This window comes from Capra hircus, chromosome 7 (genome assembly GCF_001704415.2).
Source record: "Capra hircus breed San Clemente chromosome 7, ASM170441v1, whole genome shotgun sequence".
Lineage (NCBI taxonomy): Eukaryota > Metazoa > Chordata > Mammalia > Artiodactyla > Bovidae > Capra > Capra hircus.
In genome coordinates, this window is record NC_030814.1 from 2767922 (window position 1) to 2788306 (window position 20385).

A 20385-nucleotide genomic window follows, 5' to 3' on the forward strand; every position below is an offset into this window, starting at 1 on the left:
AACCGAACCTACCCCAAAGAAAACAAAACGCAAGAAGGCAAACTGGTTTATCTGAGAAGGCTTTACAAATAGCTGAGAAAAGAAGAGAAGTAAAAGGCAAGGGCGTAAGAGAAAGATATGCTCAACTGAATGGACAGTTCCAGAGAAAAGCAAGGAGAGAAAAGAAGGCCTTCTTAAAGGAACAAGTAAAATGATACCAGATGGAACAAAGAATTCTATGAAAGACGGCTACATGGAAAAATATATAAGATGCTTTAATATAATTTTAAAGATATCTGACTAAATAAAAACAAAAATATTAACAATATATTATAAAGTTAAAAACATACGCAAAAGTAAAATATATCACAACAACAGCACAAATACAGGAAGCATACCAGTGTCAGGATTCCTTGTTATGCACAAGGAGATGCACTGTCACTTGAAGGTATACTATGGTAAAACAAACATAAAATACCAAAACAGTTATAGCCAATAAAACAAAGGAGATAGGACAACAAAGAGAGTCTTAAGAAATTTTTTCAATTAATTCAAAAGAAGGAAGAAAAAAGGAAAAGTACAATAAAGAAAGACGGAACAAGGGGGAAACAACTGCAAGATGACAAATTTAAACCTGACACTGTCAAAATCAATCACATTATAGTCTAACTATCCCACCAAATAAAAGGTAGAGATTATCAAGATAAAATAGCAAGACCTCATTATATGCTGCTTATCAGCAATGCACTTCAACTATGAAGACTGAAAAATGTTGAAGTGGAAGGATTAAAAAAATACCATGTAAACATTAATCAAAATATCTAATATTAACATCAGAACAGATAGCACAGTAAAGAATAATACCAAGGATAATAAAGGTCATTTCCCATGAGAGAAAGGTCAGAGCATTAGGAGGAAACAGCAATCATGACTACTTTTCACACTCAATAGCAAGCTTCAAAATACATTAAAGCAAAAACCTGACGAAACTACGAGAAGAGACAAACACAATCACACTGGGAGATTCCAATCGCGCTCTCTCAACAGTCCAGAGAGCAAGTAAACAGAATATCAGTGAGAACACAGCTTTTAACAATACTATCAACCAACTGGCCCACACCAACAACACAGACCACTGCAACCAACAACAGCAGAACATATTCTTATAAAGTGCACATGGAGCACTCACCAAGGTAAACCAACTATGGACCTTACACATTCATAAGTGTAAAAGGAATAAAATCATAAAAAAATTTCAGAACAAGTGAAATTAAATTATAAATCAAAAATAGAGACTTTTTTAAATGTCAAAACTTTAGGAAACTTAATACATTTCTAAATAACCTGTAGATCAAAGGGGAAAAAAAAAACAAAAGGAAATACTTTAAGTACTTTGAACTAAAGAAAATAATACATACAAATTTATGGAATGTTGCTAAAACAGTACTTCGGGAAATTCATAGCACTAAATGCCTATATTAGAAAAGAAGACAATTCTCAAATCAATGATCTTTGTTTCCACATTTTAAAAAAAACTTGGACAAACTGGTGTAAACAAAGCCTAAAGCAAGCATAAGGAAGAAAAGAAACAAAGATCAGAGTATAAATCAATTAACAAGAAAGCAGAAAAACAGAAACAAAACGAAGCCTAAAGCCAACCTGTGAGAAGATTAATGAAGCCAATAAACCTCTAACCAGGATGATTAGGTAAAAAAGAGAAGACACAAAGTGTCAAATAACAGAAATGAGAAAGAAAATATCACGGCAGATTCTGTAAATTCTGTAAAAGGGTGAAAAGGGAAGTATTCTAAACAACTTAGGACCAATAAACTTAACAAACGAACAATTCCTTGAAAGACACAACCTACTAAAACTCAAAGAAAAAGATAAACAAATAGCTGGTATCACCTAAAGAAACTGAATTTATAGTTTAAAAATTTTAGCTATAAAGAAAAAAATAAAGCAAGCAGACCCACATGGCTTCACAAGTGAATTCTACCAATATTTAAGAAATATTATGAACTGAACACAAGGATCTCTACAAAATTGAAGAGGGGGAAAATCAAGCAGAGGATAAGAGTTAAAGTTATACCAAAATGAGACTGGCTATTAATAGAAACAAAGACAAATATGAAAATTCATAAAAACTTAGCCAATCGTATCAAATAACATAAAAAATAATCATACATCATAGCCAAGAGAAGTTTATCCCCCAGATGTGAGGTTGGTATAATATTTGAAAAATGTGAAAATCAATGAAAACAACTCACTGTATCAAACTAAAATGAGAAGAAATACACATCTCCACAGACACAGAAAAATCATTTGATAAAATCTAACTTCCATTACTAAGCAGGAATAAAAATGAACTTATTCAAGCCAAGAGAATGAAAAGTCTTTGAGAAACTATAGTTAACTTCATCCTTATGATGAAAGTCTTCCCCGCTAAAATCAGCAGCAAGGCAAACATGCTTGCTCTTTCTTCTTCTATTCAACACTATATTGGAGATTCTAGCTAGGGAAGTTAGGCAAGGAAAAAGGAAAAAAAAAAAAACCACCATCTAGATTGAAAAGGAAAACTGTCTTTATTTACTGCTAATACAATCCTGTGGGAGTCCTCCTGAGTAGTTACTGACACTCTAAAAGGAAGATGTGACCACCTGAAAATATCATTATGTAGTTAACTGGCTCTACTCCAATATAAAAAACAAGTTCAACATATTAAAAAAGATTAATATTAAAAAATATTTTAAAAAGAGAGGGTACTACAGCAAATTTTTCCACTTAACAATCATTATGTCAGAACCTTAGTTTGGATACAAGCTATATGGACTCACGAAATCGTTTTACGGCAAACCTAACCATGTATTTAATCAACTGAAAGCATTCAGAATAATATGCAATATAGGAAAGGAAAACGTGTGTATTTTGCAATCAAGAACCTACTATTCCATGCAATCAAGAAACATTCTACATTATTAACTTCAGTTCAATAGCTAAATTTAGTTTGGTTGTTCTCACAGACTAGTGTCCAAATTAGTGCAAGTTAATTTCAGTTCAGTTGCTCAGTCCTGTACAACTCTTTGGAACCTCATGAACTGCAGCACGCCAGGCCTTCCTGTCCATCACCAAATCCCAGAGTTTACTCAAACTCATGTCCATCGTGTCAGTGATACCATCCAGCCATCTCATCCTCTGTTGTCCCCTTCTCCTCCTGCCCCCAATCCCTCCCAGCATCAGGGTCTTTTCCAACGAGTAATTCTTCACATGAGGTGGCCAAAGTATTGGAGCCTCAGCCTCAGCATCAGTCCCTCCAATGAACACCCAGGATTGATCTCCTTTAGGATGGACCGGTTGGAACTCCTTGTAGTCCAAGGGACTCTCAAGAGTCTTCTACAACACCACAGTTCAAAAGTATCAATTCTTCAGCACTCAACTTTCTTCACAGTCCAGCTCTCACATCTATACATGACCACTGGAAAAACCATAGCCTTGACTAGATGGACCTTTGTTGGCAAAGTAATGTCTCTGCTTTTGAATATGCTATCTAGGTTGGTCATAACTTTCCTTCCAAGGAGTAAGTGTCATTTAATTTCATGGCTGCAATCACCATCTGCAGTGATTTTGGAGCCCCCAAAAATAAAGTTCGACACTGTTTCCCCATCTATTTCCCATGAAGTGATGGGACCAGATACCATGATCTTCGTTTTCTGAATGTTGAGCTTTAAGTCAACTTTTTCACTCTCCTCTTTCACTTTCATCAAGAGGCTTTTGAGTTGCTCTTCACTTTCTGCCATAAGGGTAGTGTCATCTGCATATCTGAGGTGATTGATATTTCTCCCGGCAATCCTGATTCCAGCTTGTGCTTCATCCAGCCCCACATTTTGCATAATGTATTCTGCATATAAGTTAAATACACAGGGTGACGATATACAGCCTTGACGTACTCCTTTTCCTATTTGGAACCAGTCTGTTGTTCCATGTCCAGTTCTAACTGTTGCTTCCTGACCTGCATATAGGTTTCTCAAGAGGCAGGTCAGGTGGTCTGGTATTCCCATCTCTTTCAGAATTTTCCACAGTTCATTGTGATCCACACAGTCAAAGGCTTTGGCATGGTGAATAAAGCAGAAATAGATGTTTTTCTGGAACTCTCTTGCTTTTTCAATGATCCAGTGGATGTTGGCAATTTGATCTCTGGTTCCTCTGCCTTTTCTAAAACCCAGCTTGAACATCTGGAAGTTCACAGTTCACGTACTGCTGAAGTCTGGCTTGGAGAATTTTGAGCATTACTTTAGTAGCATGTGAGATGAGTGCAATTGTGCGGTAGTTTGAGCATTCTTTGGCATTGCCTTTCTTTGGGATTGGAATGAAAACTAACCTTTTCCAGTCCTGTGGCCACAGTTGTTTTCCAAATTTGCTGGCATATTGAGTGCAGCACTTTCACAGCATCATCTTTCAGGATTTGAAATAGTTCAACTGGAATTCCATCACCTCCACTAGCTTTGTTCATAGTGATGCTTTCTAAGGCCCACTTGACTTCACATTCCAGGATGTCTGGCTCTAGATGAGTGATCACACCATCGTGATTATCTGGGTCGTGAAGATCTATTTTGTACAGTTTTTCTGTGTATTCTTGCCACCTCTTCTTAATATCTTCTGCTTCTGTTAGGTCCAGACCATTTCTGTCCTTTATCGAGCCCGTCTTTGCATGAAATGTTCCCTTGGTAGCTCTGATTTTTTTGAAGAGATCTCTAGTCTTTCCCGTTCTGTTGCATTCCTATACGTCTTTGCACTGATCGCTGAAGAAAGCTTTCTTATCTCTCCTTGCTTTTCTTTGGAACTCTGCATTCAGATGCTTATATCTTTTCTTTTCTCCTTTGTTTTTCGCTTCTCTTCTTTTCACAGCTATTTGTAAGGCCTCCCCAGACAGTCATTTTGCTTTTTTGCATTTCTTTTCCATGGGGATGGCCCTGATCCCTGTCTCCTGTACAATGTCACGAACCTCCTTCCATAGTTCATCAGGCATTCTGTCTATCAGATCTAGTCAGATCAAGTTAATTTAAAACAAATATTTGTTCCCGCAACATAGAAGAGAACAAAATGAGTTTGATATTTAGGATATATTGCAAAAGAAACAAAAAATTTAACTAAAATGAAAGTGAAAGTCGCTCAGTCGTGTCCGACTCTTTACAACTCCATGGCCAGAATAGTGGAATTCTCAAGGTCAGAATACTGGAGTGGATAGCTCTCCCTTCTCCAGGGGATCTTCCCAACCCAGGGATCAAACCCAGGTCTCCCACACTGCAGGCATATTCTTTACCAACTGAGCTATCAGGGAAGCCCAACATAAATGATGCTCTAGTAATATTACAAATGAAGCTATACCTTACATTTGATAACATAAATCAGTGTTTCTTTGATATAAATTCTAACATTGAAAACTGAAAGTATTTTGTGTAATCCATACAGCAGGGGTCAGGAGTCTGGAACGTCAATATGAACCCAGGCTGCCTATCAATCTATACTGTGGCTGAACCTCCAGTTGCAGTCACTGAACCTGGATTCTAAACCAGTTCTCCATCAGATCCAGAATTTGACGCTGACTCACTACAGCAACTACTGCCAGATGCTATGCCCTCCAGAGCCGTGTCTTCTCAGGGTGGACCTCATGTGCTGAACTGAGTTTTCAAACAGCTTTCCCAAGACCTCCCGATTCCTAAAGTAAGGACTCTAAACGCCAGAGCCATGGTTTGGCTCTCCACCGCCAGTGCCCCAGCAGCTCCTAGAGCCCGTTCCAGAAATGGCCTGGTGGGGCCTCCCCAGATGAGCTACAGTTCTGACATAAAACCTGTAAATGCTGTAAGAATCTGCCCACACGTCATGCTTATCAAGAGTAAACAACCTCACACACACACAAACAACCCCTATTTCCATGATAAATGTAGCAGCAGTTTGAAAACCAGGTTTTCAAAAGTAGTCTTATACTTTTTCATATAAACATGAGTATCAAGATAGCTATGATTATAAAAGGGAAATTTACATATGTCTCATGCATTTACATAGTTACATAAGAACTTACTTTAAAAGTACATCCTCTACACATTATGAATTGATTTAATGAGAGCAATCAAATTCTTGAAAACAGGAACACACTAACACCTTTACAAAGGAAATATATTAATAAATAAACTCACATATTTTAACAGGAGACTCAGTCAAATAATACACTTCTTAAGATCAATTAAAGCTATGGTCTTCAGATTTTCTAGTTTCCTTCTTATTACTAACACAGCAATAAATGGTGTTTTATCTCTACCAAAAGTAATAAAGACCAATTATTACCTGTGAATAGTCTTTGATAATATAAACATTAGGTACAAGAACTATTTAAAATTCATGATACCAGAATTAGATTTCATGTTTTAAACAAAAATAAACTATCACTAAAAGTAGATATCACAGACTTGGGAGTAATACTGTATTTCTTTTCCTAATTAATCATTCTCCAGCAAATATAGACCTACTGTGAACACTTCACACAGATGGATTACAATATAAATGAATTAAGTCATCACTTGCTCTGAGTGAATTCAAATATGGATATTTATACTACAGGAAATTTCAGAATGCTAGCCGAGCATTAGGTAATGAACTTTATAAAACTTACTCTTTGACAGACTGAGTAGTAATGCTCAAGGTACAAAGCTGTTTTTAAATTACTCTTGATGGCTTAGCAAAGGCTAAATTTTGAAACAGGAGAAGACTTGAAGTTCCCAGGTTAGAACATCAACTAGCAATGGGTAAGTTCCTTGAATGTCTGAATCTGAACAACTTAAAGATAGCAAACAATACTCAGTAAATATTTCTTGATTATATAAAGCACTCTTTACCAAATAAGGAATAATAGGTATATGAAATCTGAAAACTATGAAATAATCATACAACATCGGAACATACATCCAAGACTGACTCTAAAGTCTGACTGATTTTTCCACTATTGCACTTTTCTTCTTTTCTGCACTTAAATAACTTAAGTAACTTAACTACAAACGCATTTTAAAAGATAAATTTGCGTTAAAAAGAGATCAGGGTCTCAAAATGTTGGTTGAGGTGCAAGAAAAAGTACGTAAAACCAAGCAAACTGTGAATATTAATTCATCTTCCCTGAAAAAGCAGCAGAAACCCTGCAAGAAACAGAAACAGGAAAAGTAATGTGGGAGGGGTAGAGACAGGGAGAGAGAGACGCCAAGGAAACGCTTTAGGGAGTCCTGGGCGCTGGGAGCTCCGGGGAAGAAGGGAGGGGGGGCAGGGGAGGGGCGGGGAGGGGGGGCAGGGGAGGGGCGGGGAGGGGGGGCAGGGGAGGGGCGGGGAGGGGGGGCGGGGGAGGGGCGGGGGGGGGCGGGGGAGGGGCGGGGGGGCGGGGGAGGGGCGGGGGGGGCGGGGGAGGGGCGGGGGGGGCGGGGGAGGGGCGGGGAGGGGGGGGCAGGGGAGGGGCGGGGAGGGAGGAGAGCAGGAAGGCCAGAAAAGGCAGCAGGAGGAGGCAGGCGAGGGAGGCAGAAAGGCCGAGAGAGCGGAGAGCGGGAACACGGCTTCGAAACCCCCTACTGGGACTAACAGGAACACCGCATTCTCACTGCGCAAAACATATCCAAACACGGGAGCTGTTTATCTCATTTACCTCAACGACACAACGGAAGAATATACAAGCAGAGGACAGAGAGAGAATGCAGTAATAAAAGAGGAAGATAAGTTAAATGATAACACTTTTTCAGAGCTGCTTGTTGTTTAGCAGCTCGTTGCACGTGACTGGAGCACACAAGGACGGTGGCCCCCAGGCTCCTCTGTCCATAGAATCATCCAGGCAAGAATGCTGGAGTCAGTTCCCATTTCCATCCCCGAAAGAGCAGCTAATAATGTTTATATATGACCAGGAAAAAAAGCTTTTACAATTAAAAAAATCTAAATATGACGACTATTTAGTCACATTTACAACTATAACCAGAAATCTCTGTTAAAAACATAATGTTTCTCTTTCCATTTATTTCCAAAGCGTATTATGAAAATTTTACGACAATAAAATTGAGCTATAAAAGCAAAACTAAGCTATAAAATGACTTGTGATTTTAATGGTACTTAAATACAGGTAAAAGAGGACCAATAAAGGCATCTAAACAAATATGACTTTATTTTTCTTATTTAACATTAATTCAATAAGTAAATCTGAAAGCTGAGGGAAATTTTTAAACATTCTTTGCTCCCTATCACAAGTACTACATAATTCTATTTAGTATGAACTACTCAAAAATAGTTTCCACCTCAAAAAGAAAAAATTATTGTTTGATAATTTGTTTATTCAGGCTTATTTTAATATACCTATATGTTAATCGGTCTAAGTGGATTCATCCCACCACTTATAAAGATAACTTTCAAATGATAAAAGTCACTACAATAAACATACTCCTAATTGTGCCATACCTTTAGCTACAGCTTCTTTGTATTTCTCTTTGGCGGAATTCATTTCTTTTATTAATTGTCTATAGCTGGTTTTTAATTTCTCTAATTCTGTCTTTGTAACCTGTCAAAAAAAAGAAATGCAAAAAGATTTTTAAAAGCTTAAATTTACATCTGTCAAGAACTTAAATTTCAAACCATTAACTGATGCATCTTTTACTGCTTATGAGTCAGAAGTGCTCTTTAATATATAATTATAAACAATAAACTAAAATTAGCTTAGAAATTGGTGATAAATTCAAAGCATATGAAAAAAAGAAAACCATTTCTTAAAAAGAAGAGCAAATCATAAACTAGTGCTGTCATTATCTAAAATTTAAAGGGCAATAATTTATTTCTATGTACAGAAATATTTTAATAAAAAAACTAATTTAAAATTCATATTTTAATCATACAGAAGAACTCTGAGTTGTCATAATTCATCAGTTCTAATATGAATCTTTTTTACACTGTAACATCTCTAAAAAGATGCATCCAGTTAATGTTGACCAGGCAGCGTTCATGACAGTGGTCACGGCATGCACACATTAACTTGGTCATTATTTCTGCAGAAAGGCTTGACAAACCCAAGTCCTTGAGTCTGCAGTCAGCCATAAAAAGCATTCAAGAAGAAACTGAGAATCTTAGGTGGTATCTGAAAAACATCTAGTAAGACTTTTGAAAAGAGTTCAGAAATCAGCAGCATTAAAAACTTGCTAAAGGGACATAAGCAATTTGGAAGAAAGTCCTAGAGCCTACTTTAAACAAATTCTGCATCACCAAGGTCCTTGACAGCATGGAAGATGGCAGTGTGTAGGTGAACAAACATGTCAACAGCTATGATAGATGTGTGCTAAGTCACTTCAGTCGTGTCCCCCTCTTTGCGACTCCATGAATTGTAGCCCACCAGGCGCCTCTGTCCATGGGATTCTCCAGGCAACATTACAGTGGGTTGCCATGCCCTTTTCCAGGGGATCTTCAGAACCCAGGGATCGAACCCACATCTCTTATGTCTCCTGCATTGGCAGGAGGGTTCTTTACCACTAGCACCACCTGGGAAGCCCCATAACATATAGATACCGTTCGTCATTTAGTCGATAAGTCATGTCCGCCTCTTGCAACCCCATGGACTGTAGCACTCCCGGTTTCTCTGGCCATGGGATTCTCCAGGCAGGAATATTGTAGTGGGTCACCATTCCCTTCTCCAGGGGATCTTCCCGACCCAGGGATCGAACCTGCATCTTCTACACTGCAGGCGGATTCTGTATAGGCTGAGCCGCCAGGGAAGCCCACGATACAGATACAGATACAGATAGAAATGACTTCAGATCATGTCTCTTTAAAAGAAAACCTCACCGGTTAACATGTTTTAATGGCCTTCACCTTTTAGAGCAGTTTTAGTATCACAGCAAAACTGAGCACAAAGGACAGAGATTTCCCATTCGTCCCTTATCCCTACTCATGCACGGCCTCACTGATCATCAGCGTACTCCACTCGAGTCTGTCTGTACATTTGTTACGACTGATGAACCTATAAGAACATATCATTATGGCACAAGTGCACAGGCTACATTAAATTCACTCGTGGTGTGTATTTTACGGCTTTGAACAAACATACAGTGACATGTATCCCACCACTACAGGACCACGCACAGCTGTCTCACCATCGTAGGACCCTCAGGGCTCCACGTGTTCACGCACCCCTAGCAACCAACAGTTCTGACCTTTCGAGGATACCATGTAGGTAGGATCAGATATATTTTTCAGACTGGCCTCTCTCACTTAGTGGGCTTCCCTGGCGGCTCAGATGGTAAAGAATTTGCCTCCACTGTGGGAGGCCTGGGTTCAATCCCCGGGTCGGGAAGATCCCCTGGAGAAGGGATGGCAATGCACTCCAGCATTCCTGCCTGGACAATCCCATGGACAGAGGAGCCTGGCCAGCTGCAGTCCACGGGGTGGCAGACAGCCAGACACAACTGAGCAAGGGGCATCTTCACTTTCTTTCCCTTGGTAATATACATTTAAGGGGCCTTCATGTCCTTCTCGGGAGCTCATCTCCTTTGAGCACTGAATAATACTCCACTGTCTGGATGCACCACAGTTTATCCATTCATTACTAAAAGACATCTTGGTGGCGTCTAAGTTTTGACAATTATAAATAAAGCTGTTATAAACTGCTAAGTGTGGGCTTTAGCGTAGACATATGTTCTCAACTCCTTTGGATAAATACCAAGGAGCTCAATTTTTGGAACCAACGGTGAGACTATTTTTATTCTTGTAAAACACAACCAAACTGTCTTCCAAAGTGGGATTTTGTAATCCCACCAGCAATGAATGAGAGTTCCTGTTGCTCCATAACCTCACCAGTATTTGATGTCATCAGTGTTCTGGATTTGGGGCATTCTAATTTGGGGCAGTGGTATCTCATTGTTCCATCAGTTTGCATTTCCCTGATGGCATAAAATTTGAGCATATTTTTATCTGCTTATTTGCCATCTGTGTATCTTGTTTGGTGACGTGTTTATTTTTTCATAAGGTTGCTTCTTTTCTTAGTAGACTTATTAGAGTTCTTTCTGTGTTTTAGATAAGTCTTTTATCAAATGTCCTTGCAAACTTTTTCTCCCAGTTTACAGTTCATCTTCTCATTCCCTTGATATTGTATTTTGTAGAAGTGTGGTTTTTGTTTTGTTGTTGTTGTTGTTTTGAGGAGAATGTCTGTGTGTGTGTGTATGTGTGTGTGTGTGTGTATAAATACATATTTGCAGCAGGCAAGAAATATGGACACTTCCATCTGCATGACTGCCCATTGCAGTTTACTGCTCTGGTCTCAGGGAATTGAACGTTTTCCTACCTGGCACACCTTTAAACTGATGTATCCCATTCATGTCTGTTGTTGAAACCTGTCTGAAAATCCTCCCAACTGGTTCATTTTATCTTGCATATCAGGCTGCTTTCAGTTCATTGTTCTTTTGAATTTGTGAAGTCATCATATAGTTTATACTTGCTTATAGCCCACCCAGAGTATGCCTGAGACCCTACTGAGCTTCACTTTCAATGCCCTTCAGTTCAGTTCAGTACGGTTGCTAAGTCGTGTTTGACTCTTTGTGGACTGCAGCACGCCACCTCCCTGTCCATCACCAACTCCCGGAGTTCACCCAAACTTATGTCCATCGAGTCGGTGATGCCACCAACCGTCTCATCCTCTGTCGCCCCTTCTCCTCCCACCTTCAATCTTTCCCAGCATCAGGGTCTTTTCAAATGAGTCAGTTCTTCGCATCACGTAGCCAAAGTATTGGAGTTTCAGCTTCACCATCAGTCCTTCCAATGAACACTCAGGACTGATCTCCTTTAGGATGGACTGGTTGGATCTCCTTGCAGTCCAAGGGACTCTCAAGAGTCTTCTCCAACACCACAGTTCAAAAGCATCAATTCTTTGGTGCTCAGCTTTCTTCACAGTCCAACTCTCACATCCATACATGACCACAGGAAAAACCATAGCCTTGACTAGACGGACCTTAGTCAGCAAAGTAATGTCTCTGCTTTTGAATATACTATCTAGGTTGGTCATAACTTTTCTTCCAAGGAGTAAGCATCTTTTAATTTCATGGCTGCAGTCACCATCTGCAGTGATTTTGGAGCCCAAAAAAATAAAGTCTGACACCGTTTCCACTGTTTCCGCATCTATTTCCCATGAAGTGATGGGACCGGATGCCATGATCTTCGTTTTCTGAATGTTGAGCTTTAAGCCAACTTTTTCACTCTCCTCTTTCACTTTCATCAAGAGGCTTTTTAGATCCTCTTCACTTTCTGCCATAAGGGTGGTGTCATCTGCATATCTGAGGTGATTGATATTTGTCCCGGCAATCTTGATTCCAGCTTGTGCTTCTTCCAGCCCAGCGTTTCTCATGATGTACTCTGCATAGAAGTTAAATAAGCATGGTGACAATATACAGCCTTGACATACTCCTTTTCCTATTTGGAACCAGTCTGTTGTTCCATGTCCAGTTCTAACTGTTGCTTCCTGACCTGCATATAGGTTTCTCAAGAGGCAGGTCAGGTTGTCTGGTATACCATCTCTTTCAGGATTTTCCACAGTTTGTTGTGATCCACACAGTCAATTCCATTACTTTCCCCTAAATTCTGTAATCAAGATGCCACATCTTTGGAGACTGGAGTCACAGCTTCGTACTGTGACTTGCATCCAATGTAAGTAAAATTTCTCGGAATGAAAACTCACGTTGCTCCTTTGCTGTATGCCACACACGCCACACACACTTCTGCAGAGTTATAATTTTTTAAAAAAGAGAGAAAGGAGGGAATCCCCTTGCAGTCCTGCGGTTAGGACTCCATGCTCTCACTGCTGAGGGTCTGGGTTCAATCCCTGGTTGGGGAACTAGCACCCCACAGGCCGTATGGTACAGCCAAAACTAAACATTTTTTTTAAAGAAAGAGAAACAAAAAGGAAGGGCGGAAAAGAGACCAGAAGTCTTACATTTTTATGAATTCCAGCTTATCAATCATTTCTCCATGGATCATGCCTTTGGTGTTCTATCTAAAAAATCATCTCCATATCTAAGGTTATCTAGGTTTTCTATTTATCTTCTAGGTGTTTTACAGTTTTAAATTTTATATTTAGGTCTGTGATCCATTTTGAGTTAATTTTTGTGACTGGTGTAAAATCTGTGTAAAGATTCATTATTTGCACATTTTTTTTGTCCCTGTTCCAGTGCCATTTGTTGAAAATATTAACTGTTCTCCCCTGTGCTGACTTTGCCCCTTTTTTTCAAAGATCAGTCAAGTATATTTATGTGAATCTACTTCTGGACTCTATATTCCATTTCACTGAACTATTTGTTTACCTGTTCAGTTTCTTTCACAAATGCCAAACTCTCTTGATTACTGTGTCTTTATAATAAATCTGGGAGTCACATAATGCTGGTCTTCCAATTCTGTTCTCCAATATTCTGTCGCCTATTCTGGGTCTTTTGCCACTCCATATGGATTTTAGAATCAGTTCAGTGTTTGCCGGGATTTTGATTGGGATCTGCATTAAATCTATAGTTGAAAATGGGAAACACTGATATAGTCACAACATTGAGAACAAGGGATAACAATTATTTCTCCTTTGATTTCTCTCATCAGTTCAGTTCAGGTGCTCAGTTGTGTCCGACTCTTTGCAGCACACCAGGCCTCCCTGTCCATCACCAACTCCCAGAGTTCACTCAAACCCATGTCCATTGAGTAGGTGATGCTATCCAGCCATCTCATCCTGTGTCGTGCCCTTCTCCTCCTGCCCTCAATCTTTCCCAGCATCAGGGTCTTTTCAAATGAGTGAGCTCTTTGCATCAGGTGGCCAAAGTACTGGAGCCTCAGCCTCAGCATCAATCACTCCAATGAACACCCAGGAGTGATCTCCTTTAGAATGGACTGGTTGGATCTCCTTGTAGTCCAAGGGACTCTCAAGAGTCTTCTCCAACACCACAGTTCAAAAGCATCAATTCTTCAGCACTCAACTTTCTTCACAGTCCAGCTCTCACATCCATACATGACCACAGGAAAAACCATAGCCTTGACTAGATGGACCTTTGTTGGCAAAGTAACATCTCTGCTTTTTAATATGCTGTCTAGGTTGGTCATAACTTTTCTTCCAAGGAGCAAGCGTCTTTTAATTTCATGGCTGCAGTCACCATCTGCAGTGATTCTGGAGCCCCTCAAAATAAAGTCTGACACTGTTTCCACTGTTTCCCCATCTATTTGCCATGAAGTGATGGGACCAGATGCCATGATCTTAGTTTTCATGATCTTAGTTTTCTGAATGTTGAGCTTTTAGCCAACTTTTTCACTCTCCTCTCTCACTTTCATCAAGAGGCTCTTCAGTTCTTCATTTTGTCATTGTTCTCCTATAGATTGTGTACATACACTTTGTTAGATTTATACCTAAGTGTTTAATTTTTGAGATTCTAATGTAGATGGTACCGTGCTTTTAATTTCATATTCCACCGGTTCATGGTTAATACATAGGAAAGTGATTGATTTCTGTATGTAACACTGTATCCTGCAAAGTGAAGTCGCTCAGTTGTGTCTGACTCTTTGCAACCTCATGGACTGTAGCCCGCCAGGCTCTGTCCATGGGATTTTCCAGCATGAATACTGGAGTGGGGTGCGATTTCCTGCAAACTTGCTATAACTGATTGTTTGTTTCAAGAGTTTTTGGTTGATACTCTTGGATTATCTACATAAAGAACCATGTCATTTGTAAATAATGACATTCATTCCCAATCCGTATACATTTTATTTCTTGTCCTGGTCTTCTTTCATTAGTTAAGACTGACGGGATTTTTTTAACAAGCAGTGGCAAGCGGGGGACATCCATGTCTTGCTCTGATTTAATGGGAAAGTTACATGTTTCTCACATTTGTGTATGATGTTCGCTGGAAGTTTTTTGTAGATATCCTTTATCAAGTTGAGGAAGTTCACCTTTATTCCTAGTTTACTGAGAGTGTTCAATCACGAATTGGTGGTAGATTTTGTCAAATGCTTTCTCTGCATCTATTCATATGCTCATGTAATTTTTCTTTTTAGTTTGTTGATATAATGGAGTCCATTAATTAACTTTCAAATATTGAACCAAACTTTCACACCTGAAATAAATTCCACTTAGTCAAGCTGTGTAAATTCTTGTTCTGCACTGTTGGATTTTATTTCTCAGTAGTTGAAGGATTTTTGCATCTATGTTCATGGGAGACATTGGTCTACAGTTCCCTAACATCTGTGTCTGCTCTTGGTGTTTGGTGACACTAGCATGGTAGAATGGAACTGGTAACTCTCTGCTTCTCTGTCTGAGGCAAGCGTGCAGAGCAGTGGTGCAATTTCTTCCTTAAATGTCTGGTAGGAGTCACCAGTGAAGGCCTCTGAGCTTGCAGCCGTCTGAGCCTGGTGCCTTCTGTTTTGGGCTCCTTCCGTGGTGGCTCAGAGGTTAAAGTGTCTGCCTGCAGTGCGGGAGACCTGGGTTCGATCCCTGGGTCAGGAAGTTCCCCTAGAGAAGGAAATGGCAACCCACTCCAGTATTCTTGCCTGGAGAATCCCAAGGACGGAGGAGCCTGGTAGGCTACAGTTCACAGGGTCTCAAAGAGTCGGGCACGACTGAGCAACTTCACTTTCAATTAGTTTAACAGATACATGCCTGTTCAGACTGTCCATCTCGCCTTCTGTGAGTTTCAGCAGATTGCGTCCTTCAAGGCATGCTCCCATTTCTCCCAGCTTATCAAATTTATGGACACTGGGTTGATTAAAGAGTATTTCCTTCATTATCCTTTCAATATCCATGGGATATATGTGATGTCTCCTCTTTCACTTCTGATATTACTAATTTGTACCCACACTGGTTTTTTTGTTAGCCTGGCTAGAGACTTGTTGATTTTATCACCTTCTCGAAGAATCAGATTTTGTTTTTGTTGACTTTTCTCAACTGGTTTCATGTTTTCATTTTCAGAGTTCTACTCTAATTTTCATCAGTTAGTTTCTTCTGTGTACTTCGGATTCAATTTGTTCTTTTTCTACTGCCCTAAGGTAGAAGCACAGATGACTGATTTTAGATCTTTCTTTCTTTCTAACAAATGCAGTCCATGCTATAAGTTTCCCTCTAAGCACTGCTTTTGCTACATCCCATACATTTTGATAAGTTTTCAGTTTCATTTAGTTAAAAATATCTTTATATTTTTCTTGAGATTTCTTCCTTGGTCCGTGGGTTATTTACTAGTATCTTATTTAATCTCCAAGTATTTGGGGATTTTCTAGCTATCATACTGTATCAATTCCACTCTTTTAAATATATTTTGATGTAGCTTATGACCTTGAATGTGGAATATCTTGCTGAACTGTGCAATATAAGCTTGAGACGAATGTGTATTCCCCAGTTTTTGCCTGAAGTAGTCAACAGATGTTCATCATATCTAGCTGATTAATGACATTATTGAGTTCACTCTGTCCTTACTCACTTTCTGTCAGCTGCATCTGTCCATTTCTGATGGGGATGGGGGAAAGGTACCGAAATCTCCAACTGTAATGGAGGTCCACTCATTTCTCTCTACAATTTTAACCGTTTTTGCAGTCCTACCAATATTTTGATGCTATGCTGTTAAGCACATGTACATTAAGGATTGTACTGTCTTCCTGGAGAACTGACCCCTTCAACATTGTGTAACTCTCTCCCTTATCCCTGATAAACGTCCTTGCTTTGAAGTCTGTCTTATCTGAAATTAATATGGCTACTCCCACTTTCTTTGGATCAGGGTCAGTACGGTATATCTTCCTCCATCCATTTACTATTAATCTGTATGTGTCTTTATATATAAAGTGAGTTTCTTATAGACAACATACAGTTGTTGCCCTTTCCTCAGGTCAGTCAGGCTCCAACTCAACAGCTTCTTCTGGGGACAGACCTCGTTAGAAACAGAATGCTCTAGCCCATGTCAAAATGGTTCCCTTCCTCTTCCACTGCCAAGATCGTGGGTTGCCCCCCCCCCCACCATATTCACTGTGAGAACCTCACAGAGATTCAGGAGGTAAAATTCACAAGTGTGAAGACCACTCAACGAGTGGGTTCTCCTAGAGTTTTCAACCATCAGAGCGTCCAGAAGTTGTCCATTATAGTTCAGGTTTTTCTACACCCAACACTTGTTCTTTCGTATCTCTCCTTGTTATTCTTTGGAACACTGCATTCAGATGCTTATATCTTTCCTTTTCTCCTTTGCTTTTCGCTTCTTTCCACAGATGGCTGGATGGCATCACTGACTCGATGGACATGAGTTTGGGTGAACTCTGGGAGTTGGTGATGGACAGGGAGGCCTGGCATGCTGCAGTTCATGGGGTCGCAAAGAGTGGGACACGACTGAGCAACTGAACTGAACTGAACACTTGTTCTCAAGTCTTATGTTGCTCTGATTAGTTGTGATTCTCTATATTCACTTGTCCAGTTTCAGGGACAGTCATTTTGCTCTGTGACCTATCTTCTCTAATGGATCTAAGAAGACTTGCTGATTTTTCAGTTTATTCAGATTTTTATTTGCTGTTAGGATGGAGTGACAACTTCCAAGCTTCTTACACGCTGGATTGGAAAATGGAAGTCTTAACTTCTGAAGTTGCTAAAGAACCAAGTCACTGTTCATAAACTGGCAAATCAACGTCTAAAAGCAAGGATTTATCCTACCTTTCTTACATCATCTATACCTCATGGCAACCAAACAGCTGATAGAGGAAACATTTTTACTGAAAATTCCAGCTAACAATTGCATCAGGAATGACAGAAGGGAAACATCGTCACTTTACAACCTCCACTGAACCAACGGGTCTGAGCAGTGGACACCAAGTGCTTCAGTAGGTGAAAGGCCGAGAGAAAATTTTAATAGATTGACAAGGCTGGCAACACTGGAACCTAGTAGCAGATAATGTATACCTCTTGTTATGAAACAACAGGAAACCTATACCAGCCCGAAATAAACAGCAAGAGTATTATCAAGCCTCTAGATCTATCTTCCAGTTTGCTGGAAAACTGAAGGATAAAGGAATACATGAAACAGCATTACAAGACACTAACAGCAAAATCCAAAATGAAAGAATTCAATTCTATTGAGTAAATTACCCAGTTTCTTTAAATGCATAGCATTTTAATAGTGGGGTGGCAAGAGGAACCTACAGATTAAAAGACATTATTAAAAGACAATGTATAAGCCAGATCTGGATCATGATTCAAATGAACCAACTGCAAAAATAACATTTAACAATTATTTGAGCACAATCACGATAATTAATAATATTAAGGAATTATCTTTATTTTTAGGTGAGTTCATAACATAGTTTTCTCAAAGAGTAATTATTTAGCAATAAATAATATTTACAGATAAAATTTAAAAACTGGAATTTTCTATAAAATTATCCAATGTAGAAGAAAGGTAGGTGAGAGCACAGATGAAAAAAACAAACCAAAATGTTGACTAGGTGGATGGATAGGTCAATGGGAGTGCATTTAATTATTCTCTCTTCTTCTGTACACTTGCAAATTTTCACAATTGAAACCACTGTAAAAAGTTAGGCAGAAGGGACAGACACTGGTTGTGAACAAAATGTAGAAGTATCCCAACGAATTTATTTTGGCAGCATTTCTTTCGTGCGAATATATACTCACATATCTTATAATCAATAATGTTTTATATTCAATAAAAATAAGATACTACTTATTAGAGACATTGAAGCCTATTTCTTACCAGGAAATGGTGACTAAACACTTTTTAAAGTCAAACAGGACACAGCATCTCAGCGAACCTAAAACTGACACTGAAGGAAGAACCCCAGAGCGGAAAGACAGACCTTGATCGTCTCTGCCTCCATCTGCTGGTGGACGCCTATGTAGCTCTTCTTCACCTGCTGCTTGTCTTTGATCATCATGGTGAGCCTGTGTAGGGGCCCGGAATTCAGGTCCTCTGCATGCGTCTTCATGATCCTGCTGAGCTGTTCCGTCTGCTGAATCATAAGTAGCCAAGACTTTTTAAAAGACAAGAAACAAAATTACATTTATATTAGAGGCTTCCATTTAGCTGTGTTCAGGAACTTTAAACATTTAGTTTTACACAAATTATTACATTTATATAAAAATAACAGGTTTCTGGCAATCATGCAATAAGCTATATGAATGTTTTGTATACAGCATCTTTAAATTCAAGTACAAATGCTCCGAAATTCAGTAAGCAGAGACTGCGGAACAGCAGGACAGGACTGAGGGCCTCATGGAGAGTCCACTCTTGCAGTCTTCGTCTTACCACTTGTCTGTTTTCCAACCCTGATATATTGCTTCTGCCCACACTTTTCTACTGTCTCAGTAAGGTAACCACTTCCTAACAGTCAGATGCAACAGAAACTTACCCATCTTCATTCTAACCTGTTTCTCTGTGGCATCTGATCCTACTGACTCACACTTCCTGAAACTTTTTTTTTTTTACTTTATTTTACTTTACAATACTGTATTGGTTTTGCCATACATCAGCATGAATCCACCACGGGTGTACACGTGTTCCCAATCCTGAACCCCCCTCCCACCTCCCTCCCCATACCATCTCTCTGGGTCATCCCAGTGCACCAGCCCCAAGCATCCTGCATCCTGCATCGAACCTAGACTGGCGATTCGTTTCTTATATGATAGTATACATGAAACTCTTGTTGTTGGTTTCCATGGCCTCTTTTCTTCCAACATACTGACCTGCCTTCCTCCCTTTCTACAAATTCCTTCTCAATCTTCATACCTGCTCTGCTTTTGCTGCCTATGTCTTAAATACTTGAATTCTCTAGATTTTTATCTTTTCTCTTCTCTTAATAAATTAGTTATAAACCATTTGTTTTTCTAGCTTAACACATTGCTTCAACAGCAGACATACATAATGTTGGGTTTGGGACAAGTGGGCATATAGGTACAGCTGGAAGAACAAGTCATTTGTTATTAGACTTTCTAGCATATAAGTGGAGACGGCAATGGCACCCCACTCCTGTACTCTTGCCTGGAAAATCCCATGGACGGAGGAGCGTGGTAGGCTGCAGTCCATGGGGTCGCAAAGAGTCAGGCATGACTGAGCAACTTCACTTTCACTTTTCATTTTCATGCATTGGAGAAGGCAATGGCAACCCACTCCAGCACTCTTGCCTGGAGAATCCCAGGGACGGGGGAGCCTGGTGGGCTGCCATCTGGGTCGCACAGAGTCGGACACGACTGAAGCGACTTAGCAGCAGCAGCATATAAGTACTGGGGAAAAAAAGCAACAGAAGAATGCTCTTCACTATAGGTCTTCAAACTCCTATTCAGAAACAAGTCAGAATCCTATTCAGAAACAAGTTTAGTTTGGCCAGAGAAGATCCATATTAAAGATACAA

At 39.6% G+C, this 20385-nt stretch overlaps 1 protein-coding gene across 4 annotated transcripts in view; it reads right to left on the reverse strand.

Moving 5' to 3' along the window:
- The window catches only part of FER (FER tyrosine kinase), a 465560-nt gene that overhangs the window by 364943 nt on the left and 80232 nt on the right, over nucleotides 1-20385 (reverse strand). For all 4 annotated transcript variants that reach the window (XM_018049986.1, XM_018049985.1, XM_013965817.2 and 1 more), the window contains 2 exons: nucleotides 18835-19008; nucleotides 8455-8554 (listed from right to left, as the gene is read on the reverse strand). In XM_018049986.1, coding sequence (XP_017905475.1) covers nucleotides 8455-8554; nucleotides 18835-18996 — 262 coding nt within the window. In that variant the 5' untranslated portion in view covers nucleotides 18997-19008. The remainder of the gene's footprint in view (nucleotides 1-8454; nucleotides 8555-18834; nucleotides 19009-20385) is intronic.